General features: G+C 42.3%; 2 protein-coding genes across 4 annotated transcripts in view; both read left to right on the forward strand.

Moving 5' to 3' along the window:
• AIRE (autoimmune regulator) overlaps nucleotides 1–17,658 on the forward strand; it is a 178,411-nt gene that overhangs the window by 92,439 nt on the left and 68,314 nt on the right. The window lies entirely within an intron of this gene.
• The window catches only part of GIGYF2 (GRB10 interacting GYF protein 2), a 107,784-nt gene that overhangs the window by 18,607 nt on the left and 71,519 nt on the right, over nucleotides 1–17,658 (forward strand). For all 3 annotated transcript variants that reach the window (XM_081955311.1, XM_081955312.1, XM_081955310.1), the window contains exon 3: nucleotides 12,608–12,737. In XM_081955311.1, the coding sequence (XP_081811437.1) occupies nucleotides 12,608–12,737 (130 nt within the window). The remainder of the gene's footprint in view (nucleotides 1–12,607; nucleotides 12,738–17,658) is intronic.

Genomic DNA, 17,658 nt, shown 5'->3' on the forward strand with positions numbered 1-17,658 from the left:
TTCGGCACGCCTCTAGTGGACCTGTTCGCCACCCCCGACAACGCCCAGCTGCCGAGGTTCTTTGCCTGGTTCCAGACTCCCACAGCGGAGGGCACGGATGCCCTCAGGAGCCGTTGGCCTCCAGGCCTCCTTTACGTCTTCCCTCCCTTCCCCTGATCCCCGGGACCATCAGGAAGGTAGTGGCAGAGAGTGCCCTTGTCATCTTACTAGCCCCATACTGGCCCCGGAGGCCGTGGTTTGCGGACCTGGTCCAACTGTCGGTGGCCGACCCCTGGAGAATACCCCTGGGAGAGATTGCCCTTCGCCAGAGGGTATTGAACCATCCGGAACCGCAGTGGCTCCATCTAACCGCCTGGTTCTTGAGCGGGGCATACTGAGAAGAAAGAAGCTCTCCTCAGGAGTCATAGCGATCATAGAAGCGTCCAGGCGGCCATCTACCACCAGAATCTATAATGCCACCTGGGCGGTTTTTGCCAAATGGTGCATTTCCCTTGGTCTCAATCCCTCTAGGGCCATGGTTCCGGACGTATTGGAGTTCCTACAGAAGGGGTTGGAGGACGGCTTGTCCCACAATACCCTTCGGCGACAGGTGGCAGCCCTGGCCACTATTCTGGGAGGGGAGGGTTCCTATACTCTTTCTCACTCCCCTCTGGTAAAGCGCTTCCTAAAAGGGGCGGCCAAAATCACACCGCCCCCAGTACATAGTTTCCCGACCTGGGATCTCACCCTAGTCCTTAAGGCTCAAACGGGATCTCCCTTCGAACCTCTTAGAACGGTTCATATGCGCCTTCTTACCCTTAAGGTGGCGTTTCTAGTGGCCATCACGACGGCCAGGCGCATCTCAGAATTGGGGGCGCTCTCTTCCCGGAACGACCTCTGTCTCATCCATCAAGACAGGGTGGTCCTTTGCCTTGATCCCTCCTTTATTCCAAAGGTGAACACACCTTTCCATAGAGCCCAAGAGATAGTCCTGCCGAATTTTTGCCCTAATCCGTCACGGGAGAAGGAGTACTTGTGGCATAGGTTGGACGTCCGTCGCGCCATCCGCATCTACCTGAGGCGGACGGAGGGTATTCGTAAAACTGAGGTACTTTTCGTCTCTTTCCACCCGGGATCTCTTGGGGCTAAGGTGTCTTCCTCCACTATTGGGAGGTGGATTAGACAGGCCATAGTCGAGGCCTCCGGCGCCTCCGGTCAGACTCCTTCTTCGGGTATAACTGCTCATTCTACCCATAGTGCTGCTACTACTGCGGCCTGGGCTACCAGGGCTCCCTTTTAGGATATTTGTCGGGCGGCCACCTGGGCCTCGCCTACCCCTTTCATTCGCCATTACCGACTGGATGTGTACGCCTCGGCTGAGGCGTCATTCGGTCGGAGGGTCCTCCAGAGGGTGGCAGCCAATCCTTCCCCTGGACCCCAGTCTACCCTCCCTGGGACTTAGCGTGGGTATGTCCCTCGCGTGACCCCTCCCTCTACTCTACTGGAAAAAGAACGTTGGTCTTACCTGAACGTTTCTTTTAAGGAGAGTAGAGGGAGGGATCACATCCCGCCCTAGTTAGTTAGACAGGGTCTGGGGAGGGGGAGGACCAACATTCTTTCCCACTGATTCCCTGAGAGCCCCAGGTCAGGTCTTGATGGAGCTGACCTCACTTCAGGGAAGAGAATGTTCCCTAAGGCATATGCCACAGCAGAGAAGGCCCATTTCCTCAGGCCTGCCAATATAGTAATTCCGTGAGAGATGGGACCTATAGCATGCCTCTCCTAGGGCAGATCTGATGAGACAAGCAGAAATAATTAGAGAGAGGTGGTCTGTCAAATAATCTGGGCCCATGCCAGGAAGGGTTTAAAGGTTAAACCAGTACCTTGAGTTAGATCCAGGAGATGGCTGGCAACCAATGCAGCTCACAGAGAAGAGGTGTTATGTGCTGTTTTAGAAGCACTCATGCAATAGCTGAAGCTTCTGGACAGTCTTCAAGGGCAGGGGCAATTAGAGCACATTACAATAATCCAATTAGGAGGTGCTTAGGGCATAAGTAACTGTGAGTAAAGTGTCCCTCCCCATCTAGGAATGGTTATAATGGTTATAACTGACTACCATACAAAGAGTTGTGAATCAGGAGCACCCCCAGATTGTTTAAGACCATACAAACCCATCCAGTACCAAATTTTCATAGTCCTAGAACTGGCAGGCTCCAAAATCCAAAGCCATAAAGTCTTGCCGGGATTCTTGAAACTTTTAAGTTCTTAATCCATCCCCTCACAGCTTCCTGATACAAAGATAATAGGTGTATAGTATTAATTCACCAGGGCAGAGATATACACAAGTAGTCCTTAATTCACAACCAAAGTTTGGACTGGAATTTTTAAAGTGACGCGCTCGTTAAGTGAGTCATCACATGAAATAACTGATTTTTTAACCATTTGTGCCATGGCTATTAAGCAAATCACTGTGGTCATTATGTGAATCCTACTTGCCCAATTGTCTTTGCTTGTTGGAAGCTGGCTGGGAAGCTCATAAATTGCAGTCACCCGACTGCTAAACACTGCAACCATTATAAATGTGAGCTTTTTGCCAAGCCTCCAAATTGTGATCATGTGACTGCAGCAGTGATACAACAATTGTAACTTGAAGGACAGCTCTTAGTCAGTTTTTATGAGGTCCTCATAACTTTGGTCCATCATTAAATGAACAGTTGTAAGTCAAGCACTACTTGTAATTGGATATCATCAACATCTGATGATACCTCACCCCATGGCAATGGATGATCTCACTAAGTGACCTTGGGTTGATATTGATTAGGAATGGAGAGAACCCAGAACCCTGCAGCACCCCAACCTATAGGGACCAAAGGCAGGATCTCTTCTTTCCAGTCACTATCAACTGGAACCAACTCTGGTGAAAATGCCGCTCACCCCAAATAATCTGAGACAATCCAAAAGAATACCATAGTTGATGGTGTTGAAAGCTGCAGAGAGGAAAGAATAAATCCACAATCCTCATTCTGCTCTCACCAGAGATACTGGATTAAAATTTTGGATTAAAATTTCAGTCACTGGTTCAGTAACTTTTTTTTAATCCATCGTTTTTAGTTTAGATCCCATATGATGTATCTATAAAGTTTGAGGTTTACCCAGATTTCACTTACACATTAAATGTACCATTATGTATTTGTATGTCTGCAGATATCAGTCACCTTCTTGGATCAAACAAGTTATTGTTTGCTTAATGCCTAATTCATATATTATTTAAGTGTTGTATTTTTAATATACTTATTTCCAGGCAGAGTTGCATACCTTATGTGTTGTTCAGAAAGTAAATATTTTGCAGTTCTACAGGATATTTTCCCTGTTCTCTTTTCCATCTGTTATTAATAAACGTACTGGCCTTGTACAGATGTAACTGGCTCCCTGCAAATTCTGCTTTGATAGTCAGCAATCAGCCTTGGGAATGCAAGCTCTGTCCTTTTTCTGGAACAAGTTTCTACCACCTTTGCTGATAATAAATATACTGGGTAGCAGAGCAAATCAAACTGAATGCAAACCAGATTTCCTTTAACTGTGTTCCAAAGATATGGTAAATCATATTCCAGTCTCCTATTTATAAGGAAACTATTGTATTTTTCCGAATTTAAAATGCACCGGAGTATAAGACGCATCAAGGTTTTGAAGAGGCAAATTAAAAAAAAAGTAGGTAGGTAGGTAGAGGGACAGAGAGGGAGAGAAAGGTAGGTAGGTTAGGTAGGTAGGTAGGTAGGTAGATAAAGGAGGTTTGTAGAGTGCAAAAACTTTTTTTTCCTTTCGGAAAGCTCTTTAACTGATTGATGAGAATTACATTGATCAAATGCTGTGCCAGCAGAAACAAAGTCTTAGGTGCTGCAGATTGTCAGCGATTTCCTTCTCCAGCACATGGATAAATACACTTGGAAACATCTACCTACCTACCTACCTACCTACCTACCTACCTACCTACCTACCTACTCTCTCTCTCTCTCCCTCCCTACCTATTGTATTTCTCTCTCTATCCCTCTATCTACCTACTAACCTACCTACTCTCTCTCCCTCCCTACCTACTGTATTTCTCTCTATCCCTCTATCTACCTACTTACCTACTTTCTCTCTCTCCCTCCCTATCTACTGTATTTCTCTCTCTCTCTCTATTTCTCTCTCCCTCTCTATCCCTTTATCTACCTACCTACCTACCTACCTAACCTACCTACCTTCTCTCTCTCTCTCCCTACCTACTGTATTTCTCTATCTCTCTCTATTTCTCTCTCCCTCTCTATCCCTTAGGTAGGTAGGTAGGTAGATAAAGGGATAGAGAGGGAGAGAGAAATAGAGAGAGATAGAGAAATGTTTTTTTTTAAAGGATGAATATCCTTGGGGGGAACTTGCAGAGTGCTCCTGGGGGGGCAAAAACAAGCAAAATGTGGCCCGTTTTTTGCAAAAATGGGCCCATTTTTTGTCAAAAAGATTGCATGTATAGCCTTATGAAGGCTTATAGAGTGCTGCTGGGGGGTGGGGGTGGGGCAAAAATGGCCCGGGTTTTGCTCATTTCTGCCCTCCCCAGCCCCCAGGAGCTCTCTGAAAGCCTCCATAATGCTATGCACGGCCATTTTGGTGAAGGGGGCAGGGCTTCAGGAGGCAAAAAATGCTGTATTCGATGTATAAGACGCACCCAGATTTTCAGCCTCTTTTTAAAGCAAAAAAGGTGCATCTTATACTCTGAAAAATACGGTAGTTTGTTTTAGAAAAAAAAAGTGTAAAGACAAGGCTGCTATGACTGCTTTTTAGCTTTTTGCCATTGTTGTATTGTGTTGGTCTTGGAATTAAGAAAATCATAATTTGTTACATTTGGGGAGAGGATAAGTAATGTAGAGGCTGCAGGCCCTGATATTCCCTAGAAAAATTATTTTGTGTCCACTAGCTTCGCTCCTACCTGCTTTTGGGGTGGCTGCATTGAGATCAATCCAGGTGCCTTGAAATTTCCCAAGGAGACTTTTCTGAACTATCAAATGCTTATAATATTTCCTGAGATAGTTGGCCTAATCTGGTAACAAAGTCATGCTGATGATACCATGCTTTAGACTTTTTAGACTATTGCTTTAGGCAACAGGGGCCAATTTGAGTGTAGTTTCCTTTTGGTTCTGTTATACTGCGTGGCCATCATTTTTATTTTTGTATTTTATATTTATATCTTGTACATGTTTTAACATGTGGGTTTCAGGGGAATATGTTTGTTTTTGTTGTTGTGACACATCATCCCGAATCACATTGTTTGAGTTGAGCGATTTTAGAAACTTAGCAAGTAAGTAAATAAGTAAATAAATTAATATTACTTTGTGTTTGGAATCAAGCTACCCTATACAAGTATTTCAAAGTTTCATGGTTGGCATAAAATAGCTAGACTGATTATTTGAATATATAGAGAAATAATATTCAAGTAATTGAACATTGCTTTTATTTTTATTTATTGCCATGAAAACAGTGGCCACAAGGTGGTAGCAGATTAATAGGATAAAATTCTAGTTTGCTTGCTAAATCTTTCTTCATTTCTTTTAATAACAGAGGAAATGTCACTTGATATTTTTAATAGATCTCATTTTAATAGTTACTGTATTATTCAACAATAGTTTGCTACTTTTATTTAATATCTACAATAAGGCTTCAGAATATTAGTACATTAGTGGGAAGTATAAAAAAGATCCTTAGTGAAATGATGAAATGAAAGTGGTTATGAATAAGGAAAATTATATATAAGAAAATGATTCCTCTGTCGTGACAGCAACCAACAGACAATTTGGAGTATGTAAAGATTCTATCTCCTCCTGACTTTGGATAGTTTTCCTTTATAGCAGATGCCATGAATTTTATTTGTTATGGCATCCTTGCTGCCATGCAATAAGCACATGAATCACATCTTTTTTGTTTTAAACAGGATTTTTGGACATTGAACTACCTTGTGTCAAAGGGTTACATGCCTTTCTCTTCGTAATTGATATGCTTTGTAAGATGGTTTACCTAATTCCCTGTTGTGGCATTGCCTCTGCCCTGAGATACTTAATTCAACAAAATTTTCCAAAGCCATGGTCTAATGATTCACAGAGTAGTTTTGGAAAGTTTATTTAAATTACTGGATATCAAACTCCACCTATCTTCTGGGAAAGTTGATTGAGGGGGGGCGGAGGAATCAAGGAACAAATGCTAGTTTAGAACAATCAGAGATGTAATATGCTAGTTTAGAACAATAACAGATGCAAATGTAGGTTTGCACTCCTTTAATGGCCTAGCTTGAAACTGTCTTAACTACATCCTTTGTACATGGGGACCCACAATTTCTTTCTTTCTTTCATTCATTCATTCATGATAGTGATGAATGATAGCAGTGTTCCAATATCTAAGAGGCTATGACAAAGAATAGGGGGTCAAGCTATTCTCCAAAACACCTGAAGGCAGAACAAGAAGCAATGGATGGAACCTAACCAAGGAGAGAAGCAACTTAGAACTGAGGAGAAATTTCCTGACAGTTAGAACAATTAATGAGTGGAATGACTTGCCTACAGAAGTTGTTGGCAGTGCATCACTGGAGGATTTCAAGAAGAGATTGAACAGCCTATGCCAGCAATGGCGAACCTTTTTTGGCTCACGTGCCACAAGGGGGGGGAGCGCAGGGGGGTCATGTGCGGGCGTGCCACACCCATAATACAATGTGCGACCCCCCCAAGTGCGCATCACTTCCGGTTTGCTCGGAGAGTCGTTTTAAGCGCTCCGAAGGCGTCAGGGAAGCCCCCGGACGGTCCCTGAAGCCTTCGGAATGCTTAAAACCACCCTCTGAGCAAACCGGAAGTCACTTCCGGTTTGCTCGGAGGGTTGTTTTAAGCGTTCCGAAGGCTTCAGGGAAGCCTCCAGACGGTCCCTGAAGCCTCCGGGGGGGCGAGGGAGGCTCTTCGCCCTCCCCAGGCTCCTATAAAGCCTCTGGAGCCTGGGGAGGGCGAAAAATGGCTTTTAAAAAGGTGAATTCAGCATGCGCGCTGGCCAGCTGACAGGGCAGCACCTCGCGTGCTCTGACAAATGGCTCTGCGTGCCACCTGTGGCACGCGTGCCATAGGTTCTCCATCACTGGCCTATGCCATGTCTGAAATAGTATAAGGTTTCCTACTTGAGCAGAGGGTTGGACTAGAAGACCTCCAAGACCCATTCCAACTCTATTATTCTGTTATTTTATTATTAATATTTGATTTTTACTATTAAGAACCCATATAGTAACAAATTATTTAGTTTGATTAAAGAAGACTCATTGACAACATGGAATCATACCTAAATATCCGTGAGCGTATTTTCACTATAATTAAAAAATTGAAAGTGGGTAGGTTTTACTCTATTTTGGTTAACAGTCTATATGATGAATTTCCAATTAAAACTCCTTTAAAATCCATAGTTTAATTTAAATTAGACATATATTTATTAAATTTATCATGTAATTCATTGTTTAATCAGCTTTTTTTAAAAGAAATTGGACATTTATGATATAAAAGTCAGAAAATTATGTAGATATGGTCCGTCAAAATGCAAAGCACAAAAAAAATTGTATTGTACTCATGCTTATTGTGTTGTTTGCTAATCCAATTGAAGAGATTATGTTTAGCACAGCATTGAAATCTAAGAGGGAATTCAAGTATGATAAGAAGGACACACAAACTTAAGAGTAATAGACCTGTTTAGAAAGTTATCATAGCCTTCAAAATAATGATTGTACATGATTATTTCAAAGCTTCAAACATTATTACTGAAAAACTGTGTTCAATTAAGGCAACTTACCTGACCTCCTCACATTGTTCAAGTTAATAATTCAGACTAAAAGTAATTCTTCTAAGCAGGTCTTAGTTATAATGGACTAAATATGCATATTTCGGATAGTTGATTTGATATACATTTTAGGTCTATATTCTTCTTTCTTCAAATGCTAGGAAAGCAGCAGGCAGGATGGAAGCCTGCTGCTTTAATACTGCAGTCCATTGAAGATCAGGCTGTGAAGATAAATAGCTAGATAAAGGAAGGGAAGAGGTTAGCTCTGGAATGCTTTCTGCATGCTCAGCTAGTCTTTAACTTTTACAAGATGCTGTTGGAAGTTCTTAGTACCAGCCTCTACTGTAAGAGTCAATATGGATTTTTTTTAAAAAAAAAACTGGTCTTTTTGTTAGGTTCTTTGGTAATGATGAAGCCTTTGGAAGCCCAACCAATGGAGAGTATAATAATCTTCCTGTATCTAGTGCTAGACTCAAAAAAGTTATATCAAACAGATAGAATTTGACAATATAGAAATGACTGGGAAACGAGCAGGTTAGTTGCAACACTCTGAAACTCTAATTCAATTTAATCTGATTGCTTTGTAAAAAAAAAAAAAGGTAGAGATTTTTTGAAGGACTTACTGTAACTTTTTTCAAGTGGTTTCTGTACTATAGAAAGTTGTCAAACCTTTGTAAGACAAAATAGTTACAAAACTAATATGAATGGAAAAGCAGGCCTGGAGTTCTGGTGGACCGGACCGACAGCCAGTTTCATTGCTTTCTTGAGTTGTAGCAACTTCACATTTCATCTTTTCTCCATATTTGATCACAGAACATTTCAAGTTGAATACAGTATAACAGGCATGACAGATATGAGGACACTTGGGCAATAAGCTTTTAAGTAATCTTACAGTGTTATAATTTTTTGCCAGGGTGTGTTTGGCTCACATGAGTCCTATGTTTATATAGAGGCCTATTTAGAACCTTCTACAATTTAAAAAATTGTTTAGCAAGAGTCATGTCTTTCACTCATACTATGCAATTGGGCATCAGTCCAGCTAAACCATTTCAGCTTGTGATCACTGCAGCATCAGCATGTTTGTTGGTCAGCTGATTATTCTCCTGCTTTATTAAAATTATTATAAGCACTGCTATTTATCCACTGAAAAGACTTGCAGGAATTGCAGTTGTTCTTTGCACTTGTAAACCATTGTCTGGAGACAAGGTTTAAGAGTGATGAACTTTTAACCTATTATAGCCCTTATTCTTCCTTGTTATAAAAATTCTTGCTAAATATCATTATAATATACTAATTAATTAATGATTAATGATTTGATCTCGGAGGGGGAGCCGGACCTGGCAGGGATAACGGAGACCTGGCTGGGCCACGAGGGAGGTCTCCCCCTCGTGGAAATGTGCCCGCCGGCCTACTGTGCATTTCATCAGCCGCGGGCCCAGGGTAGGGGTGGTGGGGTAGCGGTTATTGTAAAGGAGGGTCTTGAGCCTAGAGAGTCCACTGTGCTACAGATAACCGGTTGTGAGTCCCTATGTGTGAAGTGGGGCCCAGGGAGACAGTTGGGCTTGCTGATTGTATACCTGGCTCCTCGCTATGCATCAGCGGCCCTGCCCGAGCTCCTCGAGGTGATCTCCGAGATGGCAGTTGAGACCCCCAGGCTGTTAGTCATGGGGGACTTTAACTTGCCATCGGTAGGGGAAACTTCTGAGGTGGCTCGGGAGTTCATGGCTTCCATGACAGCCATGGACCTGACCCAGGTAATTCGGGGCCCCACACACGAGGGAGGTCACACACTGGACCTTATTTTTGTATCTGGCCAGTGGAGGAGTGATCTGGGAGTAGGGGATTTAGTTGTCACGCCCCTGTCATGGTCAGATCACTCACTTCTCTGGCTCGACTTTCCAACCGCTGCTCCCCATCACGGGGAGGCGGAACCGGAATGCTCTAGATGGTTCCGCCCCAGGCGCCTGATGGAACCTGATAGGTTCCAGACGGAGCTTGGGCCATTCCCTGTAGCCCTGACCCACACCCGGACGGAGGACCTAGTGGCCGCATGGAACAGTGCGGCCGCCGGTGCCTTGGACCGGGTTGCGCCTTTGCGGCCTCTCTTGCGGCATCGAATCACCCAGGCCCCTTGGTTTACCGAGGAGCTGGGGGTGATGAAGCGTCGCAAGAGACGCCTAAAGAGCAGATGGAGATCGTCACGCTCCGAATCTGACCGAGCACAGGTAAGAGCCTATTTACAGACTTACCTTGTGGCATTAAGAGTGGCCAAACGACAATATTGTGCCACTCTTATTGCGTCCGCAGATAACTGCCCTGCCGCCCTGTTTAGGGTGACCCGCTCCCTCCTTTCTCAGAGGCCGCGGGAAGCACCCTTGCAGGGCAGAGCAGAGGAGTTTGGGGAATATCTGCAGGACAAAATCGCTCAGATTCGCAGCGAATGGGTCTCCGCTAGCGGTCTAGAAGAGACGTCGGAGGCGGGTCTTGAGACGCCATTCTGGGAGGAGTTTGACTCTGTTACTTCCGACGATATGGACGGGTTACGTGGACGACTGCGAGCCACCACATGTTTACTGGACCCGTGTCCCTCCTGGCTTATACTGGCATCCTGGGACGTCACACGAGGTTGGCTCCAGGAATTAGTGAATGCTTCACTGAGGGAGGGGTCCTTGCCGGCCGTCTTGAAAGAGGCGGTGGTGAGGCCCCTACTCAAAAAGCCTTCCCTGGACCCAGCTAATTTAGTTAATTACCGTCCCATCTCCAACCTTCCCTTTTTGGCGAAGGTTGTAGAGAGTGTGGTGGCGCAACAGTTCCCACGGCACCTGGAGGAAATTGATTATCTGGATCCACGCCAGTCCGGCTTCCGGCCCGGTCACAGCACGGAGACGGCATTGGTCGCGTTGGTGGATGATCTCTGGAGGGCCAGAGATGGGGGCTGTTCATCCATCCTGGTCCTGTTAGATCTCTCGGCGGCTTTTGATACCATCGACCATGGTATCCTATTGCGTCGCCTGGAGGGGTTGGGGGTGAGGGGCACCGTTTTGCGGTGGTTCTCCTCCTACCTCTCTGGTCGAACGCAATGTGTGTTGACAGGGGGGCAGAGGTCGAGCCCGAGGCCGCTCACTTGTGGGGTGCCACAGGGGTCGGTCCTCTCGCCTCTCCTGTTCAACACATACATGAAGCCACTGGGCGAGATCATCCGCGGGTTCGGGGTAGATTACCATCTGTACGCTGACGATACGCAGCTGTACATCTCTACCCCGGACCACCCCAACGATGCCGTCGAAGTGATGTCCCGATGTTTGGAAGCCGTTCGGATCTGGATGGGAAGTAACAGACTCAAACTCAACCCGTCCAAGACGGAGTGGCTGTGGCTACCGGCACCCCGGTTCAACCAGTTACGTCCATCACTGGCCATTGGGGGCGAACAGCTGGCCCCCGTGGATCGGGTATGCAATTTGGGTGTCCTCCTGGACGCCCGGCTGTCAATGGATGACCATGTGACAGCCGTGGCAAGGGGGGCATTCCACCAGGTTCGCCTGGTGCGCCAATTGCGTCTCCTATTGGACCGGAACGCCCTATGTACAGTCACTCATGCGCTTGTGACGTCTCGACTAGACTACTGTAATGCTCTCTACATGGGGCTCCCCTTGAGATGCACCCGAAGGCTGCAGTTGGTTCAGAATGCGGCCGCGCGGACAATTGTGGGAGCTACTAGATACTCCCACATAACACCTTTGCTGCGCGGGCTTCACTGGCTACCTGTGGCTTTTCGGGTGCGTTTCAAGGTGTTGGTCATCATCTTTAAAGCGCTCCATGGCACAGGACCTAGTTATTTGCGGGATCGTATCCTGCCCCATACATCCCTTCGACCGATTCGCTCTCACAGAGAGGGACTCCTCCGGGTGCCGTCCACTAGGCAATGCCAGCGGGCGACGCCCAGGAGTAGGGCCTTCTCTGTGATGGGCCCGACCCTTTGGAATGACCTCCCCCCAGATATCAGGACTATCACCGACCTCCGCTCCTTCCGTAAGAAACTAAAGACCTACCTGTTCAATCTAGCCGGCCTGGCCTAATTCCTAATTCCCAATTTTAGTTCCTCAAGCCTGCATTTTTTAAAATTTTCTAGGGGTATACTTTTAGTTGTTTTTAATTTAATTTTTAATTTTTACTTTTTGTACAGTTGTATGAGGTTTAATTTGTTTTTAAGGGTATGGGATATTCGTTTTTTGTATTCGTTTTAATGACACACCTGTACACCGCCCCGAGACCCTTCGGGGAGAGGGGGCGGTCTAGAAATACTGAAAATAAATAAATAAATAAATAAAAATATTCTGGTGATCAAATTCTCCATCATAGGGAAAGGATATTTAGATGTGTGCCACTATCATTGGCATTTATTTATTTAGCATTGTTAATAAACTGCCACATTACCTAACATTCTAGGTAAAGAAAAACAGCAATAATAAATGGCAATAATTCTAATACGAAAAACAGAATATGCAACCAAGATGGAAGGTCACAATCAATTCAGAGCAAGGCATACTGGAATAATATAATTTTTATTATATTTGTAATAAGGAAGATGGAACAAAACATGCCTTACAAAAAGTGTGTTTCAAAATGTGCAGGCTCCTACAGAGATTGCCTATGAAGGACTCATAGTATAAGCTTGCATCGTATGATTTCAAATAGGGCAAAAAGAAAAAGGATTCCGGTGTGACATGAATCTTCATATCCACTGTCCTAATGATAAAATTACATGTATAAAATACCTAGTTTCATTGATTTCTTTCCCCTCTAGGCTTCGAGCTCTATCAAGTGGTGGGAGTGTGACATCTCCTCCTCTCTCTCCAGCTTTGCCAAAGTATAAATTAGCTGATTATCGTTATGGGAGAGAAGAAATGTTAGCACTTTTTCTGAAAGATAATAAGGTAAGTACGGGAAAATAGTCATATCTGATTTTATTGAAATCTGTGCATAATTGTTGGGTTATGTTACTACAAAACAGGAGTAAACACCTTAAACTCAAACGTGCTAAAGGGGGATCTTAAATAATGATTGATTAAACTACTGAAAAGGTTTATGTTCCTCTAATCAACAACATTATGTTGCTTGTTTTTTAAAGGTAAAGATTGTGTAGTCCTGTTTTAACTAATACATATGAAAAGATTAGTAAATTAATTGAGTTGTATCAAAATGTCCTTGTTGAATGAAAATATTCTTTAGATTCATCCACTCATATTTTTCTTTTATTCCATAAATTATTGATTACATTGTTTACTTTAATATGTGGATTAAGCCACTTAAGGTTATGAATATTTTGTGGGCTGGCTCCACTGCTGCCACGGCTAGTTTTTATTAGTATTACATCTTGTATACTAGGTGATACTGCTCCACTGTCTAGAGAATTCACTAAGAGAACTCACATAAATTTGTTACTTAGCTGTAACTGCAGCTCATAGAATGATTATCTGGGCATACACAGCCAGTAACAGAAATATTTGTATCAGCAGCACCAATTCTTCCACTATTGATGATAGTTGCAGGCCAACTGAACAAAGCTAGTGGCCTGGAATACTTGTCTGCTGAAATCACAGGTTATTGAAACATAGAATGAAAAGATAGGAAGGACTTGAATATAATTTAGTCCAAGCTTCTATCCAGTACAGGAATCCTACTACAGCATCTCCAATACATGGCTATCTAAGCTCTATATAAAAAACTACAGAAAAAGACAGTCCACCAACTCTTGAAGAAGTCTATTCTATTGTTGAACAGCTCTTATTATTAAGAATTTTTTTTCATGATGTTCAACCAAAATCTACTTCTTCATAATTTAAACATATTCTTGTCCTGTTCATAGAGCAGCTGTAAACAATTCTGCTATGCCATCTACATGACAGTCTTTTAGATAGTTGAAAACAGCAATTTTACCTCCTTGCAATTTTCTCTTCTGTAAACATAATCTCCAACCATTCCAGATATGTTTTTTTTACATAGGTCCCTTATCATCTTGTTTGCTTATCTCTGTACAGATTTTAGTTTGTTGAAGTTCTTTCCAAAATGTGGTGCCAGAACTGGATGCAGTATTTCAGCTATTGCCTAACCAATGCTAAATAGAGAGCAATCATGACTTTCTTGGTCTTGGCACTACAGTATATCTCTGCTGATGCAGCCTAACTCTTCATTTGTATTTTGCAAATGCATCAGAGCTGCCCGAGTTGCTTGATAGTGAAATAGGCGACACACACATTTAACAATCAGTAAATTGTTGGCTCATGTTCAGTTTGCGATCCACCAAGACACACAGCTTTTCATGTATTTTGTTTGTTTTGGTACCTTCAAATCAGGTTGGTTCCTGGCTACTGCTGGACTAGTTCCTACAGTTTTCTTGGAAGGTTTTTTGTAAATGATTTACTATTGCTTTCCAAGGACAGAGAGTGAGTGACTGGTCCAAAGTCACCCAGCAACTTCATGCCTAAAATGGGATTATGACACATGATGTCTTGGTTTCTAGTCTAGTGCCTTAACTATATACCAAATTGGTTTTCTTGTAATGTGTACTGCTGCCCAATACAGGTGTTTTTATCCTATATTCATGCCTTTGATTTTTCCTACCTAATATAGATTTTTCCTACCTCTCTATTTGTTCCTGTTGAAATTCATCTTGTTGATTTCTGCCCATTGTTCCTCCTTGTCTACATTCTTTGAATCTTGGCACTGTCTTCCTAATGTTTACTATTCCTCCTAATTTTATATCATGTAAAATTAATAGTCATATTTTCTAACTTCTAATTTGAGTCATTTATAAATGTGTTGAACAGGATAGGCCTAGAACATAGCCCGTGGTACACCACTCAATTTTTCTTTTGGTTTGACATGGAGCTATTAATGAATACTCCTTCAGTACAATTGTTCATCTAGCTCTGTCCATCTAATTGTAACATACTCTACCCATATTTTGATTGCGAGTTTTTCAGGTGTTGATATCATATATTTTTTACTACTTGCTTCTTCTTGGAGAGAACTGTTTTCATTCAATTTTTATAGCCGCCTCTCTCACTAAGTGACACTTTAGAAATTTAAAAAGTAATTTTTTAAAAAAAAACCAAGTATTATAATACCAAAACTAAAACATATGGCAACTGAGAATAAATCACCCATCATAATCCCTAAGTTAATCAAGAAACAGGTCGCTGCAAATACTTGGGGTTCCAGACCTGGGCACAGCTCTTTCAAGAGCTTATGAAAAACTACGAGAATTGGGATCATTCTAATTTAAAATACAGGTAATCCTTGACCTTTGACAATTTGTTTAATGACCGTTTGAAGTTATGATGTAACTGGAAAAGTGACTAATGAACAGTCCACACACTTAATAACCATTGCACTGTCCCTATAGTCACATGATCAAAGTTTGTGCACTCGGTAATGTATTTCTGTCAATTGCTGCATCCCAGATCATGTGATTGTCATTTGTAATCATCTCAGAGGGCTTCCAACAAGCAAAGTCAATAGGGGAAGTCAGGTTCACTTGAAATCCATGTGATTTGCTTAAAGATCAAGGCAGAAAGATTGTAAAATTGAGTGTGACTCATGTAATGACTGCCTCACTTAGCAATAGAAGTCCTATGTCATCTGTAGAAGACCACACACACACACACACACACACACACACACTCAGGTAAATATACACACACAAACTTACAATAATGAACTCAAACCTTCAGGACTCTTAATATATACTTCAGTGATCAGCCAATTCACTTGATCTTGAATTCAGTGTTTTAATTTGCTTTTAATTGATGGTTTTCTTCTGGGAATTAAATTCCCATTCTTTTTTTAAAAAAATGCAGCAGTGGAGTATAATCACACTGGGAGTTTTCCATATTATCTCCTCTGACTTTTACTTCTGATAGTTATAATGTTTGAAGAAACAGAGTTGATTTTTAAATACAACAAGACCAGCATACCGACACCCGTGAAAATCTACGAAAACACACACACACATTTATATATATATATAGAACTGAATTACACACTCTCACAAACATATTAATCTCCAATGGATTCCAAAGAAAAACAATTACTAACCTAATCCAAAGGGAGACCCCCCCAAAAAACCAAGACACAGAACAGGACAATGGCATCGCCTCCTCCCTTACATCAAAGGCACCACAGATAAAATCAGCAAAATTCTCCACAAACACAATATCAAGACAGCCTTCAACACTGACCAAAAAATAGCCAACATCTTAAGAAACCCCAAAGACAACATACATAGGACAAACGAACAGGAGAATAAATGCACGCATCGCAGAACACAAGAACGCAGTAAGAAAAAAAGAAAAAACTTCCTTTTCCAGCACCTTAAAGCTACAGGACATGAAATTAATTTTGAAGGAACCAGGTTAATCTCCAAAACTGAACACTTCAACAAGAGAATAATTATGGAAGCTATCAAAATAGAGAAACACCCACACAACATGAATAAATGTGACAATACCTCCTGACTACCAGACATCTGGAAACTAGCCCTAGTCAGCAAACGAGCCCCACCCACCCCAGGCCATTACAACACGAAACAACAATGGACACACAGCCAGCACCAATCAGCACCAATCTACCAATCATGATACAACCACATGACCAATCATTCCACTTACTGAAACAAAGCCAGCACTCCACCCACCCACCAAGATTTATAGAAAGACAGCAGTTACAACCACACTTTAAGCCCAAAACCTAGCCTGAAGATGGCAAGTGAGACCTCACTGAAACGTTGCCAAGACAGTCTCAATCTAACATGGGAAAATACCCCAATGCATACATACATGCATGCATGCATACATACATACATACATACATAACATACATACATACATACATACATACATACATACATACGCAAAGTCTTAGCAGTAAGAAAGGTTCTCTATTCCTTCTGATTAGTACAATCCTGTTATAGTGTTCAAGTTGTTCTGTGTAGCATAATTGTCCTTATGTATTTTAGGATTACAATCTGTGGGATTAGTATCTATGTCATTAATATCCCAAGTCAGCATCTTTCTAAGCCAAATAATATCCACCGGTAGCTATAAACTTCAGATAGATGTCTTCATATTTAGAGAAAACTATTAGAGCATTAAATTTTGTAACCAGAGGAATTGTCTCCTGTATGAATAGGTGCAGAAGGACAATACAGATTTTATTTTGCATTTTGTTGCCAGCAATGGTTTTCTACGGTGGTATTATGAATCAAGACATCTGTATCAGGTTCTCATGTTAGCCAGGCCTATTACAACATTAGGGAAATTCTAGAGAACCTGTTTTGCTTGGTGTGCAGCAGATAACATTCGTTTCTAGTAGATGAAATGTACTTATTTTATGGCTTTTGCAGATAAGCACATTGATCAGCTGTTTGCTTGCTGCAAAACATCCTCCAGTTTCTATTCTCTGGAAATAGACGGCTTTTCTGTTCCTTTTTTCAGACTTTAAGAGCCATCTTCGATTCCCATTTTGTTGATGGGATTTCCATGTTCAGCAAATAGCTTAAATGTTTCTAAAAGGTTTGCTCAAACTATATTTGCTTAGGTAACCAATCCTGGCAATTAAGAGAACCTTTCTGTAGTTTTGAATCTATGTATGTCCAGACCCTTTAACATTCAATCTCAGACTGCTGAACTGGCTCACTGGCATTCTTGATTGCCATTTCTCTGCCAGTATGCTCTGTACTGCATGCGTGCATTTGCTGTACTTCACCCTAATTGTCCAAGTGATTTTGCTTTTTCGGTTGGATCTGGGTATTTCTATTCCATTCTTCTTTTCAATACTGACTATTCTACTAGAAAT

Source organism: Natrix helvetica, assembly GCF_964273705.1.
Source record: "Natrix helvetica genome assembly, chromosome: 5".
NCBI lineage: Eukaryota > Metazoa > Chordata > Lepidosauria > Squamata > Natricidae > Natrix > Natrix helvetica.